This window comes from Anomaloglossus baeobatrachus, chromosome 7 (genome assembly GCF_048569485.1).
Source record: "Anomaloglossus baeobatrachus isolate aAnoBae1 chromosome 7, aAnoBae1.hap1, whole genome shotgun sequence".
In the NCBI taxonomy this organism is placed as follows: domain Eukaryota; kingdom Metazoa; phylum Chordata; class Amphibia; order Anura; family Aromobatidae; genus Anomaloglossus; species Anomaloglossus baeobatrachus.
In genome coordinates, this window is record NC_134359.1 from 108,743,067 (window position 1) to 108,766,758 (window position 23,692).

The 23,692-nt window shown below is 44.1% G+C and overlaps 1 protein-coding gene across 1 annotated transcript in view; it reads right to left on the bottom strand.

Moving 5' to 3' along the window:
* Window positions 1-13,583: 13,583 nt before the first annotated feature.
* LOC142245960 (leucine-rich repeat-containing protein 3-like) overlaps window positions 13,584-23,692 on the bottom strand; it is a 77,998-nt gene continuing 67,889 nt past the window's right edge. The window contains exon 2 of the mRNA XM_075318963.1: window positions 13,584-16,890. Coding sequence (XP_075175078.1) covers window positions 15,959-16,756 — 798 coding nt within the window. The 5' untranslated portion in view covers window positions 16,757-16,890 and the 3' untranslated portion in view covers window positions 13,584-15,958. The remainder of the gene's footprint in view (window positions 16,891-23,692) is intronic.

The following is a 23,692-nucleotide window of genomic DNA, read 5'->3' on the forward strand; positions in this document are numbered from 1 at the left end:
TCTTTGCTGCTGTGCCCCGGACACTAACATCGGTGAGGTCCTTGATAGTCCCCTCACCGGGCAGATTTTATCATGTGAGTTTGAAACGTTCTGCTGAACTAGTGCTCTGCACCCCACCTGTGCTCAGTTGTGCTCAGTCCAGTGAGTACTCACACTGTACTCTCCCTGGCAACTGTCTGCCTTGAGCCCATGATTACTGGTACCGGGTCCCGTCCCTCCAGGTGTTACTAGCCCCGGTCTGGCTGGCTCCCCTCTGCAGGAGACTCCTGCAGAGGTTGGTGCGGTGTTACATCCCAGAAGGTTCTGTTCTGCCTCCCTGAGGGGTGCCTGGCTCCACAGCATGTCTGCTCTGTCTCTGTCTGACTGGAACTGATCTTGACTTTCTGTCTGCTTTGTAACTTACTCCTACTCCTGCCCCCCCACCTTTGCAAGGATCCAGTTCGTGCTATGGTGACCTGGAGTTTCCCCAGTGCCTGTGTCTGCGAGAAACTGGTTGAGTCACTTCCTGACTGTGTTGTTTGGATGAGCTATGTGAGGTGTGTGTAAACTTACCGGGTTCACCTCTTCCTGCCCGGGAAGGATATAGTGATATAAACTGTAGCGACCAGTCTCAGGGGCACTACATATCTCCTGTGTATGGATTTACTACCACCTGGGTAAGGATTGTTTCTCTAGAATGACCAATTATATAGTACTGAAAAACAAAGTCCACTCACCAAGATCACAAAGACTGCCTGTATATAATAAAACATTCAGCAGATCAGGGATGCACGTACATAATCAAGGGATCACTTGATGCAGACATACCATGAATGAGGATGACAGCGTCCCAATGGGTGTAATTCAATCCAAGTTTTATTCCATCAGATGTAAAAAATCGCAGCGCTTTTTTTTACATCTGATGGAATAAAACTTGGATTGAATTACACCCATTGGGACGCAGTCATCCTCAATTATATAGTACTGTCACGGGAACAAATGGGGACTAATGCCGTTCTGGGATCCGACTCGTGGCACAGATGAATGCCGCCCATAAAGGGAATAAGGTCACTTATACACCAGCAGTTCTAAGTATGACAAAATTCCCTATTTATTAGGAGTAGATACTATGTTTTTATACAATTATCATTTTGGGTGTAACAAAGAGATAATCCGGTATACAAAACGTAATCTTATTGGTTGCATTAGCATTTTACTATTGATTGGTTGTATTTCAATCTTCCATATAATTGGATATCAATTTGAACTATCGTTCTTATGGGTCACATTTCATAACTTTGATTAACATAGTGTGGACATAGGAGGAGGCTGTATGTGTGTTCATCTCCTATCTTTAAAAAAAAAGAGCTTTGCATTCCTTCTCAAGGGAAAATTTAGCCATTCCATTCCATTCCATTCCAGTGTGGTAGCTCGAAATTTGAACATAGACTTTTTCATTCCAATCACCAACAGAAACACATCGGGTGTTTGAACAAATGGATTTCAGTGTTAGATTCCAAAAAGGATTCCTCCATCATAGTACTGTCTAGTTTACTCTCATTTCATCTGTTGGCACTATTATTTTTCAAGGAAGAATCTATATGATTATCTGTATAATTTTCCAACTTTTATTTTCTCTAAACTCTGGAGGGGAATATGCAAAGCACAAAAAAGATTTTGCTGGACTTTTTCCTCCGGACATGACTCTCAGAGTCAGATGCCAGATTTACTAGCAACATCTTTCAAGCTATGCCAATGCTCATCAGGATAATTGGTCTGAGCCGTTACCTTAGGCTAAGTTCGCTCACAATAAACACATCTCTGAATCATTCATCATATCTTCATTTGGTCTGAGTCCAAGTATTCCTCTTCAAATCAGAGCACAACATCAATTAAAAGGCAATCAATTATCAGTTTTTTGGGTTATAGGATCCATCAAACCATAAAACTACATGAGGATTAGTTGAAGGAACAATAGAGGTACTGCACCTCAGCCAGAGGTGTGGTATTCCATCCTGAGTAAGGAGGAGATCAACAACGGTTCACACAAAGCACAACCCTCAGGCTCAGAAACTCCTCATCGGACATGGCAAGGGCATGATTATATCCAAAGCCACGCTGGGGGGGAAGGAGTCTTAGGAGTGGGAACACAGTTGCACAAGTGGGAACACAGTGTGAAGTGTAGCGTTAGTCAGAGGAGCAGTAGAGGAGCGAAGACTTATGGCCTGGAGCTGGTACTGCTCTAACTGGGCACCAAAAGAAGGAGTCCTAGAGACCACGGGAAGTGCAACATACTCCCGAGGCCTTGTTCCACATATAATCCACAGGTGGAAAGACTTGGCCGCAACACGGGGACCGGTCCCTAGGCTGGAGGAGAAGAATCCAAGTACTCAACTAGCAAAACCAGCAACTGAGGTGACTGCATGCACCGAAGCCACCACCACACACTAATTCACTGGAAGGTGACCCTCAAGCACCAAGGGAAAGAGCTTCATGACACCCAACAGGGTTCACGGGCACTGATACAGGGTTCAGTGAGCGAAGGAGCAAAGCAGGAGGGAGAAGCAAGAGTAGGAGTCTGACAGGAAAGGGTACACTTCAGAAAGGTGCACCGGACTCGACCTCTGAACTACCCGTGATCGGCTGGAGCTCATCACGGTGAATCCCGACACTCCAAAGGCAGTGTCACTGGCATGTGTGTAACCTTGGAACCGGCTACAGTGAATAAAGTTCTTGAGACTGCATCTCTGTGTTGCGCCGTTATTCACTAGTGTTTCCTGCCCTGAAAACACCGCCATCATAGACTACCACTACTACCCCCATCCACCCTGGGGCCTAGCTGGTCCTGTGGAGAGCTATACCAACCAAGCTGCATCACCATCTGCCCCAGAGGTCCCTATCCTGCAGCGGCGGCACCTAACTTGCCACATATTACAGGTGGCGTCACGAACTACCATCCCCATCATTTCAAGCCCTTTTGATTGACACCGCCGGGGTCATGGAACTGGGCCCTGCCACCTCGGCGTCCCCGAAGCAGAACCACCACGGCCCGGTAATGAGTAACTCCCAGGCCCCATATGTGGGCGTGTCACATGTGCATAGTGAGCGGGCGCCGAAGACTACAGTGCTGGAGACAGGTGAGTATATAAAATCATTTTATTTCACAGACATGTATTTACTCTGGTATGTGTCACATGGATCACACCACTGTGTGGTCTGTCTGACATCAGTGGTTCCAGAGAAAATTCTGGTACGTATAAAAATGGCGACATATGTACGAATCACTTACACATGAGGGGGACCTAATGCATATTGGCGATAACAGGGGCCGGACCGCAATTTATTCTCCAGACTCTGCAGTTGTGAATGAGATGCAGAAAGAGAGACCTTCTCAGAGGATGCGGAGTCAGTGACACACTACTGGTTGAGACTAGCCATCATGGTTCCAACTCGATGACGATCACAGCAAAGTTTGAGCAGATTGTTAGTTGCATAATGCAATCGATTCGCTCACATGAGAATATATGCCAGTGTGAGCAAACTCTTTAAGATATCCAGCAGCAATCACTGATCTTGGCAGGACAAAAAAGTTGCCAATGGATCAGTTTCAAATGGAAGAAAACTGGATGGCTATTTAAAGGATCTGTTTTCTATTGACTTCAGTGTTAAAAAGAACAGATCTACCGGTAGTTACAATAATTTTTTTTTAGCTGGACAAAAAAGTTGTGCCTGCAATTCTAGTAATCTGTGGTCACCATATTGGGACGTGAGTTCCCATATGGGAATTGAGGGTGCATTACAGCCAGAAGGCTGTGACCCTCCAAGAATGTATTTTGTCAGTAGCAGTGAGGAGTGAAATTGATGTGACCTCTTCAGGTGAGGTCCCACAAGTAATAATATGCAGGTGTTCTTGGCACTGCTTGGTACTCAGTCAAACATCAAGGTGTTCGCGTACTCGTGTTGTTCGGCTGAGTATCACTGGTGCTCGGATGTGTCGTCAGTGAAATATTGACACAATGCACAGTCTTGCCTCATTCTATGACGTGAGCAGGCACCCCAGTGAGGGCCATTTGCAGTCTCTGGCTCTCACTGGGTGATAAAACAACATTTTTGAATGTAGTGTGTCCAAAAAAACCCAAAACCTATCAGCTCTCTCTTGGAAATGCTCTGTTTATAAACTACCCGATCATTGACTTTCATTATATTCGTTACTTGAGTTGAGCCCATCCGAGCGTCTGACCAGCTCCACTCGAGAAACGGGCACTCAGGCATTGTACTGCTTGACCATCACTACTCACAAGTCAGTTGGGAATCGAGAGTAGCTGTATGTGGCTATAGCATTATATCTCAACCCATGCAGCCCTCACGGGGAAGACACGGTCTTCCAGGATTGTTGATTGGATTGTTATGAGATACAAGAACACGAAATGTCGAGAAACTGAAGTGCCGTTTTATGAAAACTGACAAAGAGAGGTGTCCGTGAACAATTGTGCCTATTATCTGATGTATATAGTTTCTATCAAGTTGAAAATCAGCAAAGATCATATTTTTGGACTTTGGTCTCCCTCAATTTGTTGCAAACCATCTGGTCCTGGCTTTGCCATCTCCACGAGCAACATGCAGTCTGCAGAGGCATATCACCCAGGTAAAAACCACAACATCAGCACACACCTAGCCAGGACACTATTCTCATGTAACATAGTGTGGCATAGGAGATGAGTTCCTCACCCACAGATGCCTCCCAATAGCAAGTTATATATGAACAAACACTGACGTGAATAGCACCATAGACTATAATGGGTATGTGTTTTATCCATGAAAAGAACAGATACAATAAGTATGTACCACACAGATGTCTGAATGAGGCCTAAGGTGGAGAGAAACGTTAACATTTCCAAAATTATATATTGCATTTTTACAATGCAAGTGATAAGTGAGACTATTGATTAAACTGCTAGACATTTTTAGAATAAACGAAGAATGATTGCCATTAAAAAACAGTTGTCAGACATCTTTCTGGGTCACTCTGCTGCTGGTTTGTAATTCATGCAATTTACTGCTGAATACAGGATAATTTTAGGTTGGGGGTTTTCAGACCTTGTGATACTGATGACTTATCATTAGGATATGTCACCCATATCAGATTGGTGGGAGTCCAACACCGGCACCTCTACCAATATTAAATTAAATAGAAGCTGAGCTGCAGTTCTCATAAATAGCTGCTACCCATTGTATATAATCTTCATTACTCCCGGCAGCCCCAGGCTTTCAGTCATAGAAGTGTGCCTTCAGTCTCCGCTCAGTACACAGTGAGTGCCGGCTGTACCCATGCCCGGCACTGACTGACACCCAACAGCACTGATGCACAGAATGGTGACTGAAGCCGCTCTGGACGTATCTCTGTGAATGAAAGCCGGGGACTGCTAGGAGGAATAAAGTTCTTTTCCTCCTAGCAGCTGGGGTCTCGGTGCCATGGCTGCACAGCTTCAGAATGCTATTGATATGCAGATTAACCCCATATATGAAGGTTAATAGCATTTCTTCATATGAAAGGTTCCCTTTAAGTCTTCATTCTGGAAAAAATATATGAAAGAAAAACTTGTTTTACAGTATTAACATGTAAAATAGTCATAAAGGAGTATAACAAAAAATATTCCAATGTAAAAAAAACCCAAAAATACATTAGAAAAGGTTAGTAAAACCTGTTGCCTAGTCCAATGCACAGATCAAAGAAACTGTAGTGGATCCATACATGCCTCTATGACTGAAAGCCGGAGTGTCCTGGAAGGAAATAAGTTAATTTTCTCCTTATAGTCGCATTGTCAGTAAGGCCAAACAGAATTGTAATGTTACTTAGGCTCCTTTCACACATCAGTGTTTTGTCGTCAGTCACAATCCGTTTTCTCAACGGATCGACGGATCCGTCGCAGATTGTGGCTAAACTGATGCGACGGATCATTTTTTTTGGCGATCCGACTAGCTGGGGGATAAATAATAATTGGAGCATACTCAGTTAAAAAAAACGGAATCAGTAGCCGGATTCCGTCATTTGACGGATGACGACGGATCCCATAGGCTTCCATTCTACAAAACGACAGATGGTGACGGATCCGCCATTGTCCGTTTTTTCAATGTACACAAAAAAAGTTACTGTGCACAACGTCTCTGTACGACAGACAAACATTTTTCAATGGATCTGTCGCTGTCCATTTTTTCAGCATACACAAAAAACGTTACTGTGGACGTCGTCTCCGTCCGACAGACAAACATTTTTCGACGGGTCCGTTGAACGACGGATGAAATGGGAGGCCATCTGTCGCAATCCGTCGCTAATACAAGTCAATGAGAAAAAAACAGATCCAGCGGCATCAGTCACTGGATCTGTTTTTTTCAAAATTCGACGGATTGTGACTGATGGCAAAATACTAATGTGTGAAAGGGGCCTTACCCACAGATTAACCTCAGATCTGCATTTAAATAGTTTTCCAAGATAAATGTGTTTTTTGTAATCTTTGATGTTTTTTTTTCCAATTTTCCATATCTCTACAATAGAGAAAAAAAAAAATCACAAATCTTGTAGTTTTCAACCCAGTGACTGATCCTAATTCCAGACTCCTACTTTGTCTCTTTGTACTTACTCTTTACACCAGCATGATCACTGAAGGCAGAATGACAATGGTAGATAACAGATAGCTCACAGATATCATATGGTCCACCATTCACAGTTAGGGTACCTTTACACTTAGCGATGCAGCAGCGATCCGACCAGCGATCTGACCTGGTCAGGATCGCTGCTGCATCGCTACATGGTCGCTGGTGAGCTGTCAAACAGGCAGATCTCACCAGCGACCAGCCCCCAGCCAGCAGCGACGTGCAAGCGACGCTGCGCTTGCACGGAGCCGCCGTCTGGAAGCTGCGGAGACTGGTAACTAAGGTAAACATCGGGTATGGTTACCCGATGTTTACATTAGTTACCAGCGCACACCGCTTAGCTGTGTGTGCAGGGAGCAGGGAGCCGCGCACACTGAGCGCTGGCTCCTTGCTCTCCTAGCTACAGTACACATCGGGTTAATTAACCCGATGTGTAATGCAGCTACATGTGCAGAGAGCAGGGAGCCGCGCACACTGCTTAGCGCTGGCTCCTTGCTCTCCTAGCTGCTGTACACATCGGGTTAATTAACCCGATGTGTACAGCAGCTACATGTGCAGAGAGCCGGAGCCGGCAGCACAGGCAGCGTGAGAGCTGCAGAGGCTGGTAACTAAGGTAAATATCGGGTAACCACCTTGGTTACCCGATGTTTACCTTGGTTACAGCTTACCTCAGCTGTCAGACGCCGGCTCCTGCTCCCTGCTCGCTTCATTTGTCGCTCTCTCGCTGTCACACACAGCGATCTGTGTGTTACAGCGGGAGAGCGCCTTTGAAGAAAACGAACCAGGGCTGTGTGTAACGAGCAGCGATCTCTCAGCAGGGGCCAGATCGCTGCTCATTGTCACACACAGCGAGGTCGCTAATGAGGTCACTGCTGCGTCACAAAAAGCGTGACTCAGCAGCGATCTCGGCAGTGAGCTCGCTGTGTGTGAAGCACCCCTTAGACCATATAGAGTCTACCATTTCTTACCTCTTCCCCGTCCATTCACAAGGCTTCTTTCTCAGATCTGAAGAATCCTGCAAAGCTCTCCTGCAGAAGTTAGGTAGAGCCAATCTATTACTTCCTATGATCATTTGTCTGCTAAACAGATCAGGATTCAGGAAGTCTGAGGCTAATATCAGGCCTAGTGGCTAATGAAAAAGTTGCAAGATTTGTGATTTTTCTTATATAGATAGTAATGTGGAAAAATAATGATAAAAAAGCAATTTTTAATTTAACTAATACAATTAAAGGTTATAGTCGGTACGTTAAAAAAAAGTGTCGAAGGACTAACAGGCCGGTAGTTGCCATCTACCTGCCTGTTGTGCCTGGCGTCATTCTTTGCTGGCACAGATCGCTCCTGATGGCAATTCTGCTGCTTCTGCTGATGTTGCGTTAACAGCGGCTTCTCATCCGCTCTGTTCTGTAAATGGGGTCAGGACAGTCATCAGTTAGGCAGTGGGGAGACGGCTGTCAATCAGCTTAATGTTGGCAGTCCCATCCCATCTAAAGAGCAGAGCAGGAAACAAGCCATTGCTCGGTTGAAAAAGCCACTGTATCACCGGTAGGAGCGGCCTGTGATTGTTCTGTGGGGGCAAAGAGTAGCACCGGGTCCAACAGACCAGTAGATAGCAGCTACCTGCCTATTAGTGCTTAGGCACATTTTCATAGTTTCATAGTATTTAAGGTAGACTTAAGTCCATCGAGTTCAACCCATCACCTAACCTGCATTTTTTAGTTCCCAGATATACCTGTGAGAGAATACAAAGCCATTTTGTATTGTATAGAAACCATCTTGTCTGATAACTGAATGATATCACAGGGCTCAGATAACACTGATGTGCGGGGAAGTTTCACATTTCTACACACACCCATGCGGCTCTTATTGGTGCATGGTAATTTCTTTGTTTGAGGTACTATATAAGCTGGTCACATGATGTAATAAACCAGAAAGTCTCAATACACCATGCTTGGCTGTGCTGTATTGATTTCTCCAAGCACCTGTAAAGTACATCTTATTAATTTTGAGTTCCAAGGGCATAGCAGCAAAGTGTTTCGCTCACATACCCTTTAACATTAAAATCTGATTTAAACTATAGGTCATTTTCGTCTATGTTTCCAACCTGTAATTGAAAGGACCCAGCAATCACTCAGACTAAGAAAGCGACATATTCTCTGGTATTTATAAATAGTTTATTGAACTTTGAAAAAATAAACAATGGAGACAAGAAATTAGGAGTTCGTAATGTTCTTGAAGAATTAATTAAAACTGATAGAAACTGTGACTTAAGAACAAGTTGCGTTGGTGAAAAAATGATGATTAAGGCCACTGCACTGAAACTATTTTGTTTTATCTATGAAGTTATATGTCATGAAGGCTTCAATATGAAACTGCCCAACAAGTATTGTCCATGTATGTTCCATCAAAGATGAATAATCATTATGCCCCCCTTCCTGGTACAGTGGTAATGTGCTGTGTTTTATGCTGGAATTGTTCTATATGCCTAAAGTAGCATTTTACTACTCAATTTTCTTGGCTTTCTTTTGTATATCATTATTCACAATCTTGTATGTTGCACATGGTACCCGCTTATTTCTTTCTATAGATACTATTTTCCATGCACTTAATTCTTTCAAAGTTTTTCTTTACATCAGTTATTTTTTTTGTCCTGTACAATAGAAAACCAATAATCAAATAAGCCAATAAGTGTATAAAGTATAATATAATAAAAAATAAACCTAGGGAGTAAATTGTAATTTTAATGATAGATAACCCTTAATAAAAGCTAATGTGCCCGATTCATCAAAGCTTTGGTGTAAACTCTGGTGTAAAAAGCTTTGAAAGTTGCAAAATTTTGGTGCAACGCGAGGCTGCCCTAAAATGCAGCAACTTATGACATACCGTATTTATTCCATTTTTGCCCAGCTTCAATTATGTGGGTAAAGCTTGGCATAAATGACGAGTGTCGGTGTTCTCTACGACACATAAGATTTGTGACAAGGCACACATGGAGGCGCACACCACTTTTCAGATGCTCCTGATTCATTAAGAGGCTTGGGCTTCTTAATGTATCCAGAGCGCCTGACTTCAGCACGTTCCCTCATCAAGACGGCGTGAAAACTATCGTTCTTGATTTATCAGGGCCAAAATCTTTTGTTTGGACCAGAAGAAGATTCAAGATATCAACTTCTCCAAAAGTGTTGGCGCCCCTGTCTGCAGTAGCATTTCTGGCGAGACACAAATTTTCTGCTAAAACGTAGCACATGCACATGCAGAATTTATTTTTGCCTTATGCAAGAACAATTATCAATAGATCATTGTATGAAGACCATATTTGCTCCTGAAAGAGGTTTTCCACTTTCTAGAAATTCTGTAAAATAATAAACAGAGCAGGCACTCACCATCCTTAGATCCAAAGCCAGTTTCCACCGCTGTTAAGGAATCAGGGTTTTGGCTGCAGTGGTGACGTCATGTTGACAATGCGCATCACCGCTTTAGCTATTTTTTTAGCTCAATGGCTGTGCTGCAGTAAACAGCTCGAGCCACTGGGCTCAGTGACTGACTGCAGTGGTGATGAGAACTGTAGACATGACATCACCCCTACAGCCCAAACACTGAAACTTGAGAAGCATCAATGAGCCGATGCTGGAACCGGGAAAGGTGAGTACTTACTGTGTTTTTAGTTTTAGGTATTTTAGAGCTTTTGGGATCCAGTTTCCAGAATTTGTAAAACCGTTTTAACTATTTTCCATCAATCTATCTACAACATACAATAACACATCAGCTCCTGATCCCAAGTGTAACATCTGTAACAAGGGCACCCACCCTCAATGTGCCATTTTTTATACTGGCATACTCTATGTAGTACAGGGGTCTTTGTTCCAAATCTAACACCAGGGTCAGGCTCCCCCCTGATTCACACTGATATTCTTTACTTACAAAGGATGGTAATATTATGTCAATAGTCTAATCTGCATTTTCTATGAATACTTGACTATAGATGTAGCTGGAGAAATAATCATGTTTGGACTTGCAATATGCAATACGGTTTTGGTATTTCTAAAATCTGATTCAGTTCAATTTTTAGCCCTTAAAGAAGTTGTCCATTATTTTATCATTGATGATCTATCCTTAGGATAGTTCATCAATGTCTGATTAATCTGAGTTTGACACCCTGTACCCCCGCCGATCAGCTGTTCTTGGTGCCAGCGGTGGCAGGCAGATGGAGATGCTCAGTTCCGGAGCTGCCCTGTTAACTCATAGTGGGCGCGGCCTGGTACTGCACATCCGCCTACCATTCAAATCAATGGCTGGCAGATGTGCAGTATCCGGCCACCACCGCTATCAGAAGATGGGGAATCTCTGAGCATTTCCGGCTGCTGGCATCGTGAACAGCTGATCGTAGGGAGTGCAGGGTGTCGGACCCCGGCTAATCAGACATTGATGACCTATCCTAAGGCTGTTAAAGTATCAATGTTAAAGTAGTGGATAACCCATTTAATGTCAAATATATCATACCATAATGCTTATACTGACCGCAAAAAAAAATAAATATCTATAGCAATAAAGAATAAACATTTTGCACTATTGCATTACTATGCGAGCTCACTACATCCATTTTAGGACTTTCCAAAGGAATGCTTCTGGATTTAGGCCTTAATTTCTCTTAAAGAGAACCTGGCACTGTCTCATGCTGCCTGAACCAGGGGAAGCATGAATCAGACACTGACTCTGTGATTTCAGAGAGTTATGTTTTACTCTAAAACACCATGATGCTTCAGAGAAAAAATATAATTAAGACCAGGTTCAGACAGATGTATTGAAACTCAGGATAACAAATGGTGGATGTCACTGGCTCCATCTGCAGATCCGTGTTCTTGTTCGCATCTCGCGATGCTACAAACATTCACTAGTCTAGTCCAAAAATTGGGCCAAATTATAGAAGGCTGTGTTTTCTGTTACAAGGACACTTGGTCATATGAATAACCTTTTTGATTTACACTGGTCAGAATACTGTTCGATTTTTACTTTATACATTATGCTGAATGAGCCCTTAAATCCAGCCGGTGACCATGTGGCTCAAGTGAATAAGTCTAAAGGCCCTGTTACACACAGAGATAAATCTTTGGCAGATCAGTGGTTGCAGTAAAATCATAGACATATTGTTCCATTTGTACACAGCCACAAACCTGGCACTGATTGTCCACAATTTCACTGCAACCACAGATCTGCCGCAGATTTATCTATGTGTGTTACAGGGCCTTAAAAGACTGACTCTAACCTGCTTCTTCCTGTCTGTACAATTAGACTGACAGGTCTCCAGGGCTGGTGCTGGGAGGGAGGAGGGGGGCAATTATATAGTGTCCCCATTCTCTTGGAGGCCCACAGTATATACAGTAGGATTATCAGTTTAGCTTCTGATGTGGGGACTACCTCAGGATCTTTGGTGACATCACGATTATGTCCCTGGTTATATGACCATGATGTCATCACAGGTCCTGTACTCTGTGGAAGTCTGAAGAACTGAAGAGGAAATGGACTGTTGGAAAGTCCTCTAGTGTTTGTGTGTGTGTGTGTGTGTGTGTGTGTGTGTGTGTGTGTTTGTCTATCTCTGACTGTCCTTGTATCTATCTATCATCTATCTGTGTGTTTGTCTAGAATGTATGGGTTCCTTGTAGTTATATATATATTAATGAACACATAAGAATGTATGGGCTCCTGCTGGTTTTATTATTGAAGATATCAGAATGTGTGTGCTGCTGGTTGGTGTACATGTGTTTATATGTATGTGCCTTTTGCATGTATGTGTCTGAATGAAGGTGCTCTTTGTATACACATATCAGAATTTATGTATGTGCTTTGTGTATATATATATACAGTTAGGTCCAGAAATATTTGGACAGTGACACAATGTTCGCGAGTTGGGCTCTGCATGCCACCACATTGGATTTGAAATGAAACCTCTACAACAGAATTCAAGTGCAGATTGTAACGTTTAATTTGAAGGTTTGAACAAAAATATCTGATAGAAATTGTAGGAATTGTACACATTTCTTTACAAACACTCCACATTTTAGGAGGTCAAAAGTAATTGGACAAATAAACCAAACCCAAACAAAATATTTTTATTTTCAATATTTTGTTGCGAATCCTTTGGAGGCAATCACTGCCTTAAGTCTGGAACCCATGGACATCACCAAACACTGGGTTTCCTCCTTCTTAATGCTTTGCCAGGCCTTTACAGCCGCAGCCTTCAGGTCTTGCTTGTTTGTGGGTCTTTCCGTCTTAAGTCTGGATTTGAGCAAGTGAAATGCATGCTCAATTGGGTTAAGATCTGGTGATTGACTTGGCCATTGCAGAAGGTTCCACTTTTTTGCACTCATGAACTCCTGGGTAGCTTTGGCTGTATGCTTGGGGTCATTGTCCATCTGTACTATGAAGCGCCGTCCGATCAACTTTGCGGCATTTGGCTGAATCTGGGCTGAAAGTATATCCCGGTACACTTCAGAATTCATCCGGCTACTCTTGTCTGCTGTTATGTCATCAATAAACACAAGTGACCCAGTGCCATTGAAAGCCATGCATGCCCATGCCATCACATTGCCTCCACCATGTTTTACAGAGGATGTGGTGTGCCTTGGATCATGTGCCGTTCCCTTTCTTCTACAAACTTTTTTCTTCCCATCATTATGGTACAGGTTGACCTTTGTCTCATCTGTCCATAGAATACTTTTCCAGAACTGAGCTGGCTTCTTGAGGTGTTTTTCAGCAAATTTAACTCTGGCCTGTCTATTTTTGGAATTGATGAATGGTTTGCATCTAGATGTGAACCCTTTGTATTTACTTTCATGGAGTCTTCTCTTTACTGTTGACTTAGAGACAGATACACCTACTTCACTGAGAGTGTTCTGGACTTCAGTTGATGTTGTGAACGGGTTCTTCTTCACCAAAGAAAGTATGCGGCGATCATCCACCACTGTTGTCATCCGTGGACGCCCAGGCCTTTTTGAGTTCCCAAGCTCACCAGTCAATTCCTTTTTTCTCAAAATGTACCCGACTGTTGATTTTGCTACTCCAAGCATGTCCGCTATCTCTCTGATGGATTTTTTCTTTTTTTTCAGCCTCAGGATGTTCTGCTTCACCTCAATTGAGAGTTCCTTAGACCGCATGTTGTCTGGTCACAGCAACAGCTTCCAAATGCAAAACCACACACCTGTAATCAACCCCAGACACCTTTTAACTACTTCATTGATTACAGGTTAACGAGGGAGATGTCTTCAGAGTTAATTGCAGGCCTTAGAGTCCCTTGTCCAATTACTTTTGGTCCCTTGAAAAAGAGGAGGCTATGCATTACAGAGCTATGATTCCTAAACCCTTTCTCCGATTTGGACGTGAAAACTCTCATATTGCAGCTGGGAGTGTGCACTTTCAGCCCATATTATATATATAATTGTATTTCTGAACATGTTTTTGTAAACAGCTAAAATAACAAAACTTGTGTCACTGTCCAAATATTTCTGGACCTAACTGTATGTGCTCTGTATGTCTTCTGTATAATCATATACACTATGTGTGTGTGTGTATATGTTCAGTGTATACAAAATGTTAGATTGTAATAATTTTCTAGGAGAAATACTTCATTTTTTTGTAACAATTTCAAGGGTGCCAACACTTTCGAGCATGAATGTAAGTGTATAACATACAGTGATTGTGTTATATACTGTGTGTATGTAGTTATCCATTTATAAATTCCAGCTGCACAGACAGAAGTTCATAGATGTAAACAGGTCGGCAATCAACCAATGAACATTAAACAATCAAACAATAATACATTTTGCTCATTCACCGGGTGATTGAACTGTTTATGGCAAAATAACAGTCCTTTTTCTCAGCAGCACATCACCCGGTGTACAATGAAGATGTGCTAATAATGTGATATCTATGGGGACAGATTGTTCTATTAGTGATTGTTTTGTGCCCATCATTCATCGTCAACCTATGTAAAGAGGCCGGATGCAAGGGACGAATGACATTGACGTGTCGCTCAATCTCATTTTAATGGCCTGAACTCAGAACATGTACCGTAAATGTAACCTAAATGTTTAAGTGTGATGGTGCAATATGTGAACATTTAGGGCCCCACTTTATACTTTTGCCCAGATCTCCACTTTGTCTAAAACAGTCCTTGCTGGTTTCTTCAAACAAACTTATAGAAAGGGATCTATCAGTCTATCTAATCAAGGAGAACCTGCCTCTTGGACTTATCTCCTAAATCCTGGCCAAGCTGGGGCATTTTAGAGTGAAACTTGAACGTTTGTAAGGCTGGAGTCAAACTTGAGAGTGAATCGCGCGAGTCTCGCATGGCATCACCCGGAAGGTTCGCACACTCTCTAGACAGGAGCATCTCAGCTGCATAAAAAGCTAACCCGCTCCTGTCCGGTGAGTGTGTGGCCATGCCAGGTGATGCCATGCGAGACTCGCCTGAGTAACTCGCAAATGTGACTCCAGCCTAATGCTGGTCTCTGGTTGCTGCTTGTTAATGCAGCAAGAATCAGCAGACACCTTGCCTTTAAATGAATTCTACAGTATTCATTTCCTTTCATTACACAGATATATTGCAGTGTATTTAGCATGTCAATATTTGAAACGAGAAGAATGAGACAATCTGCATAATTGCATTATATGTATTTTAGAGACATTTATGAAACTGAGTAAAAAAAAAATAAACCATGGCATTATCCATATTTAGGTTAAATCAATTTTAATTAAAAACTGGAGTAGAATTTGTTATTCTTACCATGGCCAACACCAAAGTTTTTCTTTCTACTCTTTTTCATTATTATCCCTCTTTACTTTGCAGCAGGAACGTGTTTAGCAATTCAGATTGTTTGTAGGTGGTATACTTTTAGAGTAAACATAGATACACTGTCTATTGTCATTTAGGCTAAGTTCACATGTCCTGTAATCTTCCGCTATATCGGATTTGTTGGGAAACTGATTTTTGCTGGATTTTTTTTTTAACATGGGAGTCTATGGACAACGGATCTGTTAACAGATTGCTATTTAGACATTCATTGTACTTGCATGTAATGGATCCGTTGTTTTCTTAACGTATCCAATAAACAATATAACAATAAGTAGCCATCCATTAACAGATCCATTACAAATGGTCAATAAATAGCAATCCTTTAAAGGATCCATTGTCCATAGACTCCAAATGTTAAAAACGGATCTGGCCAACATCCGTTATTTAACAACGGACAAAAAAGTTGTCTTTGCACCACTTTTTTGCAAACGACTCTCTAACGGATGACTACAGGACATGTGAACCCAGTCTTAGACGCATCATTTACAACACTGTGCTTATAGTATCAAAGTCTTTGGTTATCTGAGTGCTGGGCAGTGACTTCAGGTATTCGAGGTGTCTTCTGGCATCTTCTTGGTTGTGTCTCACATAATAAACCACATAGGTTATAACCATAGTAAACCAGCCAAACATAGTAATAAACATGGCCACATCAGTGGTCCTATGATGGATATTGCAAAAATTAATGCCCGAGTCTAGAACTTGGATTAAAGGTTTACCCACATATTCCTCCTGTACTGACGTCTGGCAGGAAATGTCATTAACTGTGTCTGGGTCCAGGTTCAGTTCCCTCAGCATCTCCTGGAGAGAGCAGTCACAATGTAAAGGATTATTAGAAAGGCGAATTTTGCCTTTCAAATTGGCCAATGCTTCCTTGGGGATACTTTGAATCTGGTTTCCAGACAAATCTAGAAGCCTCAAACCATCAGTAAGTCCTTTAAAAGCTGATAGTTCAATTTTCTCAATTGAGTTCCGGGAAAGGTCCAGTTCTTGGAGATTACTGAGGTCCTTAAATGCATTGTTGGGTACCTGTTGAATCTTGTTTGCATCAAGCTTTAAGGAAACTGTGTCCATGGGAAGGTCTATTGGTATTTCCTCTAGGTTTTGTGAACTACATTGGACCACCATGTTTCCATTATTATCTGAGCACTGACAGCTTTTGGGGCAAGATACGATGAATTGGAGGTGGAAAAAGAGCAGCAGAAGTCCTCGGTTAAATATAAAGTCTGTACACTTAGATGTCTGCTCTGCAGGGTGCATCTTATAGAGGTGCACATACATTGGATAGGATATTACCTCTAAAGGTTTCCTCTGAAAAACGCACACTTAAGTCATGCTTGGATATAACTGTGCAGCCAACCCAGTAGGAATCCTTCCTTCAGTTGCAATCAAGAATACTTATTTTCTGCAACCGCCTGTAAAATAAAAAGGAAATATCATAATCGACTTCAGTTTTATGCCCCATGTCAACAATGCATGCAGAACATTATACAAGTCTATACATAATATCAAACGCATGTGTCTCCGGCTGCCACCGCTATAAACCTAAAATACAACGCTCAATTTAAGAGCAATCTGTATGCTGCAATGGGACTATTCATCTAAGGAACATCTAAGGACACAGAAATGCTCTTGTTTATATTGCTTTAGTAATATGATGAACAGAGAAGTATGAAATAGGAAAAAAACAATGAAAATGTCAAGCAAAAAATGTAGGACTCCTAAGATTTGGTTTCAAAATACATGGTCGTCCGTGTCTAGAATAGTTTTACAGAGAAATTGGCAATAAAAAAAAAAAATCTACACAGCTTCAAATGCTGTAAAAAAAAATCTCCAGACATAGTATCATTATCAAACATCCTTTTCTCCTGGAACAACATCTTCCCTGGAAATAAATAATGGCAGAGATACTATTCAATGGTTAAGAAATTCACTTTTTTCTCTGAAGATGACCAAAAAGCTTTAAAAATGCTATGTAATGTTAAGAAAACATTTCAGTCCACCTTGGACAGTTCCATCAGAAACCCAGAATATTCTAGAGTGGACCCTTTATACGTAGAAAGACCACAGTGCCGTCTAAGGGGCACTTTGCACACTGCGACATCGCAGGTGCGATGTCGGTGGGGTCAAATTGAAAATGACGCACTTCCGGCATCGCATGTGACATCGCAGTGTGTAAAGGCTGGATGATACGATTAACGAGCGCAAAAGCGTCGTAATCGTATCATCGGTACAGCGTCGGCGTAATTCATAATTACGCTGACGCAATGGTCCGATGTTGTTCCTCGCTCCTGCAGCCGCACACATCGCTGTGTGTGAAGTTGCAGGAGCGAGGAACGTCTCCTACCGGCCTCACTGCGGCTTCCGTAGGATATGCGGAAGGAAGGAGGTGGGCAGGATGTTTACATCCTGCTCATCTCCGCCCCTCCGCTCTGATTGGCCGCCTGCCGTGTGACGTCGCAGTGACGCCGCACGACCCGCCCCCTTAACAAGGAGGCGGGTCGCCGGCCACAGGGACGTCGCACGGCAGGTGAGTGTGTGTGTGAAGCTGGCGTAGCGATAACTTTCGCTACGCCAGCTATCACCACATATCGCTGCTGCGACGGGGGCGGGCACTATCGCACTCGGCATCGCAGCATCGGCCTGCGATGTCGTAGTGTGCAAAGCCCGCCTAAGGCTATGTTCAGACATGGCAGATAAGTCGTGGATTTATGGCAGAGGTGTATCTAGGCTTTCCAGCACCCGGGGCAAGAATTCAATTTGGCGCCCCCCCATGTGACCATTTATATGTGATTTGCACACTTAGTCACGTGATGACGAGCTGCTCTTAATAATTCTCTCAAAATTCAAAGAGAAACATAGGGAGAAAAGCTAATTGTCTCATGCAAGTATGAAAATCACATATGAGTGGAAAGGCCATGTGGTGTCTGCTGGAACCAGCGAGCAGAGCTGAATCCTGACAGGCAGTATATTACATGCTTTTAGGATTGGGCTACACTGTTTAATTTTATAAGTAAAGGGCTTCTCCAGGTTTGAGATAAAAATCTGCAGTCACTCTATGTGTCACTCTATGTGACTGCAGACTTCTGAATTCTCACACTGCACACTGTCAGGATTCTCTGGTGCCAGCGGTGAGTGGGAGGTCACAAAACTGCAAGTATGTGATTTACATGCATGTGGTCACGTGCAGACTAGACATGAATAAAAATGAATTGAGTAAGGCCGGACACATCTAGTCAGAATGTGGCCATAAATATAAAAATCTCATACTTGCGCTCATATGACCGTCCACTCTCATCACCGGCATCGGAGAATCCTAAAAGTGTGTAAGCACTGTGAGAATTCAGAAGCCTGCAGTCACCTAGAGAGACTGGAAACTTTCATCTCAAACCTGGACAAGACTTTACTTATACAGTTAAGCAGTGTAGCCCAATTCTAAGTAAAGGGGTTGTCCAATCTTACAATTTATGTATTGTTACTAGTACATAGGATCAGAACTAGTAACAGCACCAGAACCACCAGAGGTACAGAAATACATAATTAGAACCCCTATCAATACAGAAACACAGCATCACAACCACCAGCAATGCAGAAATTCATCCATATAACCCCATAAGTTTAGAAACACAGCATCAAAACCCATATCAGTACAGAAATACATCATCAAAACCACAAGAATGGTAAATCAATTGTAATGTTAGGTCAGACACACAGACATTTGTATTGCAGAAATCTACAACTTCCAGTACATCCTTACAGGGAATTTGTCACCAGGACTTTAACACCTAATCTGAGAGCAGCGTAATGTAGGGGCAGAGATCCTGATTCAAGCGTTGTGTCACTTACTGTGCTGCTTAGTGTAGTTTTGATAAAATCACTGTTTAATCAGCAGTAGATTATCATTACAGGACTGCTTGGCATGCTGCCAGGTAGTCCAGCATATTCATGAGCTCTGTATAACTGCTAGATCTGCAGCAGAAAAAACATTGATTTTATCAAAATGACAGCAAAGAGCTCAGTAAGTGACACATCGCTGGAATCAGGGTCTGTCTCTACATTATGCTGCTCTTAGATGGGGGAGCAAAAACCTGGTGACAGATTCCTTTTAACAATGGTAAGGAGATACTTGGGAGTTATCAGTCATCATCAGACTGAGGACAATACAGGAACTACAATAAGGCCTCTGTTCCACTTGAGTTTTCCACGGACGAGTGAAATCCGATAAAACATCGAATTGCACTCGCACCAGTGTAAAATGATGGGGCAGTGTCCATCTGCAATTGATTTTTCATGATATATTGGCATGAAAAAAGAATTGCAGCATGCTGCGAGTGTCTGAGAGTCTCAGCTCACACGCCCATACAGGTCTACGGGAGCGTGTGAAACATCGCACTGCACTTGGATGTCATCAGAGTGCAGTATGATGTACGCAGAGACAGGCCGTGGAGAAGAGGGAGAATTACTCCCTCCGTTTCTCTTGACCGAAGCTGTGATCTGATTGCAAGATTGGATCACAGCCGCATGACACTTGATCATTAGCATATCGCATCTGATGCTCTCGCATGGGAAGCAATGCGCAAGTGGGACTGAGGCCTAATGATCAGAATTAGTCAGTATCACAAATAAAGGCTGGAGTCACATTAACGTATGGCATCCAATGCGAGTGCAATGGATGCGATATGCTAATGACCCTCGGCTCAGGCTCTACTGCGAGCATGAGACGAGTGTCATGCAACTGTGACCTGATCTTGCGATACATGCACACACAGACACATTACAGATATTATTAATATGGGGAAGCCAGCAGCAGCGTCACTCACCTCCCCCGCTTTTCTCCGTCCAGCTCCTCCTCGGCATGTGGCTGTGCCGCTCTGATTGGTGGCCATGACTAACAGACATGGCCACACACAGAGCACACTGACACTGCTGTATATATATATCACTGGAGAGGCTGGGGAAGTACAGCTCTAGAGGGGGGTATTCAGATCTGAGGTGGTATACAGCACTGGGGTGGGGGACGTACAACTCTGGGGGGTAAATAGCACTGGAGTGGGGGACGTACAGCTCTGGGGGGGTATATAGCACTGGGGTGGGGGACATATAGCTCTGGGGGGTATACAGCTCTGGGGTGGTATACTGCACTGGAGTGGGGGGACATACAGCTCTGGGGTCATACAGCACTGGAGTGGAGGACAAACAGCTCAGGGGGGTATATGTGGCGCCCCTGACCTGGTCAGGCACCACAGAGTATTGCACCCATGCGGGGACAATGCCTCCAGGTAATCTCCAAAGGCCAGGATGAGGTGCACACACAAACACATAGTGACCAGGTCTCCCACATCACTAGAGGGGACCCTTGGGTAGCCAGTAGGGGTTAACTTTCAATTCCCAGCAAGGGGTGTGCTCCGAGGCTGGTTGCTAGGAAACAGGGCAGAGAGGAAGTGAAAAGGTCGGGAGCTGAAGGTTGAGGTGCGTGGAAGGGAGCAGAGGGGCTCTCGTGTAAGACAGGTCCTGAGGAGTGCAGTAGCTGAAAGCGGGGGAGAAAGGGCACCGTGGGTCGGCCTGAAAGACATCCAGAGAGAGGGGTGGCTGAGTACGGAGATCCTGGTATCCGAGCACGCAAGGGGAAACAGATCCCCAGTACGGGCAGCAAATCATCCAGAGCTGCTTAACCTACAGGTGGGGGGGGTACTTCATGCCCTCACCACGACTACACAGAGCTCGAGCCAAGCAGCAATCACCAGGCCCATAAGGGGACAGGGCCAGAAACCATCCCACCAAGGCCACGCTGCCGGCAGACGGGCCAGAGAGAGGGGAGCAGAGTAGTAACAGCTTCCCTGGAGGAGTCCTACCACGCTTCAGGCAAGGGATCCTCCCAAACAGAAAGAGTGCAAGGAGGGCGAGTGGACAGCTACCCTCAGAACGGCCTCTGGGAATTCCTGGTTCCACCTGGTTATCACAGTGTCGCCCGGGCATCTCACCGTGACCTCTAAACAGTGAGTAAACACGTTAAAAGACTACTTGGACTGTGTTTGAGTCATTCTGCGACCTGTGGTCCCACACACATACACAGGGGCCTGGGGCTTGCCTCACTCTCAGGAGGCTACTATACTGACTGCACCCACCATCAGCCCCAGGCATCCCTTAACCTGCAGTGGTGGTCCTCACTGACCGCAATTCTGAGAGTGGCGTCACGGCAAATCCCAAAACGAAGGTTCCCTACCTGTGACCCGACCGTTCCATCCCGTGGAGTCCCTAAGGGTAATACCCTGCTGCACCGCACCTGAAGGGCTCTACATATACACCACTGGAGTGGGGGACAAACAGCTCTGAGGGTATACAGCACTGGACTGGGGGACAAAGAGCTCTGAGGGTATACAGCACTGGACTGGGGTACAAACAGCTCTGGGGGGTATACAGCACTATGGTGGGGGGAGATACAGCTGTGGGGGTAACAGAGTTCTGGTGGGTATACAGCACTGGGATCAGGGGACAGACAGTTCTGAGGGGTATACAGCACTGGGGTCAGGGGATAGACAGTTTTGGGGGCATACAGCACTGGGGTCAGGGGACAGACAGTTCTGAGGGGTATACAGCACTGGGGTGGGGTGAATAGACAGTTTTGGAGTTATATAGCACTTGGGTGGGGTGAATAGACAGCTCTGGGGGTATACAGCACTGGGGTGTGGTGAATAGAGAGTTCTGGGGGTATATAGCACTGGGGTGGGCTGAATAGAGAGTTCTTGGGGTATATAGCATTGGGGTGGAGTGATTAGAGTTCTGGGGGTATATAGCACTGGGATGAGGTTAGCAGACAGTTCTGGGGGTATACAGCACTGGGGTGGGGTGAACAGACAGTTCTAAGGTTATATAGCATTGGGGTGGAGTGATTAGAGTTCTAGGGGTATATACCACTGGGGTGGGGTTAATAGACAGTTCTGGGGGTATATACCACTGGGGTGGGGTTAATAGACAGTTCTGGTGGTATATAGCACTGGGGTGGGGTTAATAGACAGTTCTGGGGGTATATAGTACTGGGGTGGGGTGAATAGACAGTTCTGGGGGTACATACCACTGGGGTGGGGTTAATAGACAGTTCTGGGTTATATAGCACTGGGTGGCGGGGACAGGACATACAGCTCAGCGTGAAGTTGATGCTTTGGCTCCTGTCTGACAGTGTCTTCATCTGTGGGTTGAGCCTAGAATGTATGGGCTCCTTCCAAGTTAGTGGGTGTGACCATCTTCATGACAAGTCATACCTGGAAGGAACTCGTACATTCTAGCATCTACCTTTTCTATTGGACGCAGTGCACGCTGCGTGATAGCTCCGCCCACAGATGACTGCATTCAGGTGTGGATGTAAGAGCCATCAGCCAGGGATGTGCGGCTGCCGACATGTTCGCTGCGGGTCCTGGAACTCGGCCCGGGGCCCGCAGCATACATCACCGCCCTTGCTGAAAAGTGCTGACGCCGTCCCTGGTCGCTAAGAGTGCTGCATCAGTCGGCCCGACAGCGCCCCCCTGACACTGCGCCCGGGGCACATGCCCCGCCAGCCCCCCCCAGATACGCCTCTGATTTATGGTATAAAATCCTTGCTAGAAAGCGTCAAAATATTATAGTTAAAAAATGTACTTTTTTTTTTTCTTCAAAACTTATAGACATAGAAGGAAAATAGTTCAATTTCATTCCATACTTAATTAGAGCATTCTAATATCTTACAAAATAACTACAGATTTTCTCTACAGGTTTCATTCTTTGAAAAAATCATGACAATCATGGTTGTTTTCTCAGCCAAAGGCATTGGATACTTGACCAGTATCGATGGTGGTCTCAGTGCCGAGCTATATATGAGTATCCTACAAGACGAGTTTGTACACTTGATTACTATGGGTATGTAAAGGACGTCATAATGGTCCAGCAGGACAACAACCAGAAGAATACGTTGAGATTGGCAAAAAAATAGTTCTATGCTTTAGAGGTGCTGGTTTGGCCTCCACAGTCCTCAGACCTCAACTCAATTGAACACTTGTGGGTAGAGTTGAATAAAAAGCTGTATACATACGGTACCTAAGTGAGACGACCAGTATGCACCAACATTGGGAAAGTGTAAAAAAGATCGGGGATCAGATTTCAGTTGAGATATGCTTGAATCTGATGGACAGCATGCCCAGAAGGATGGGGGCAGTGTTCAAAGCTAAAGGGGGATTTACAAAATAC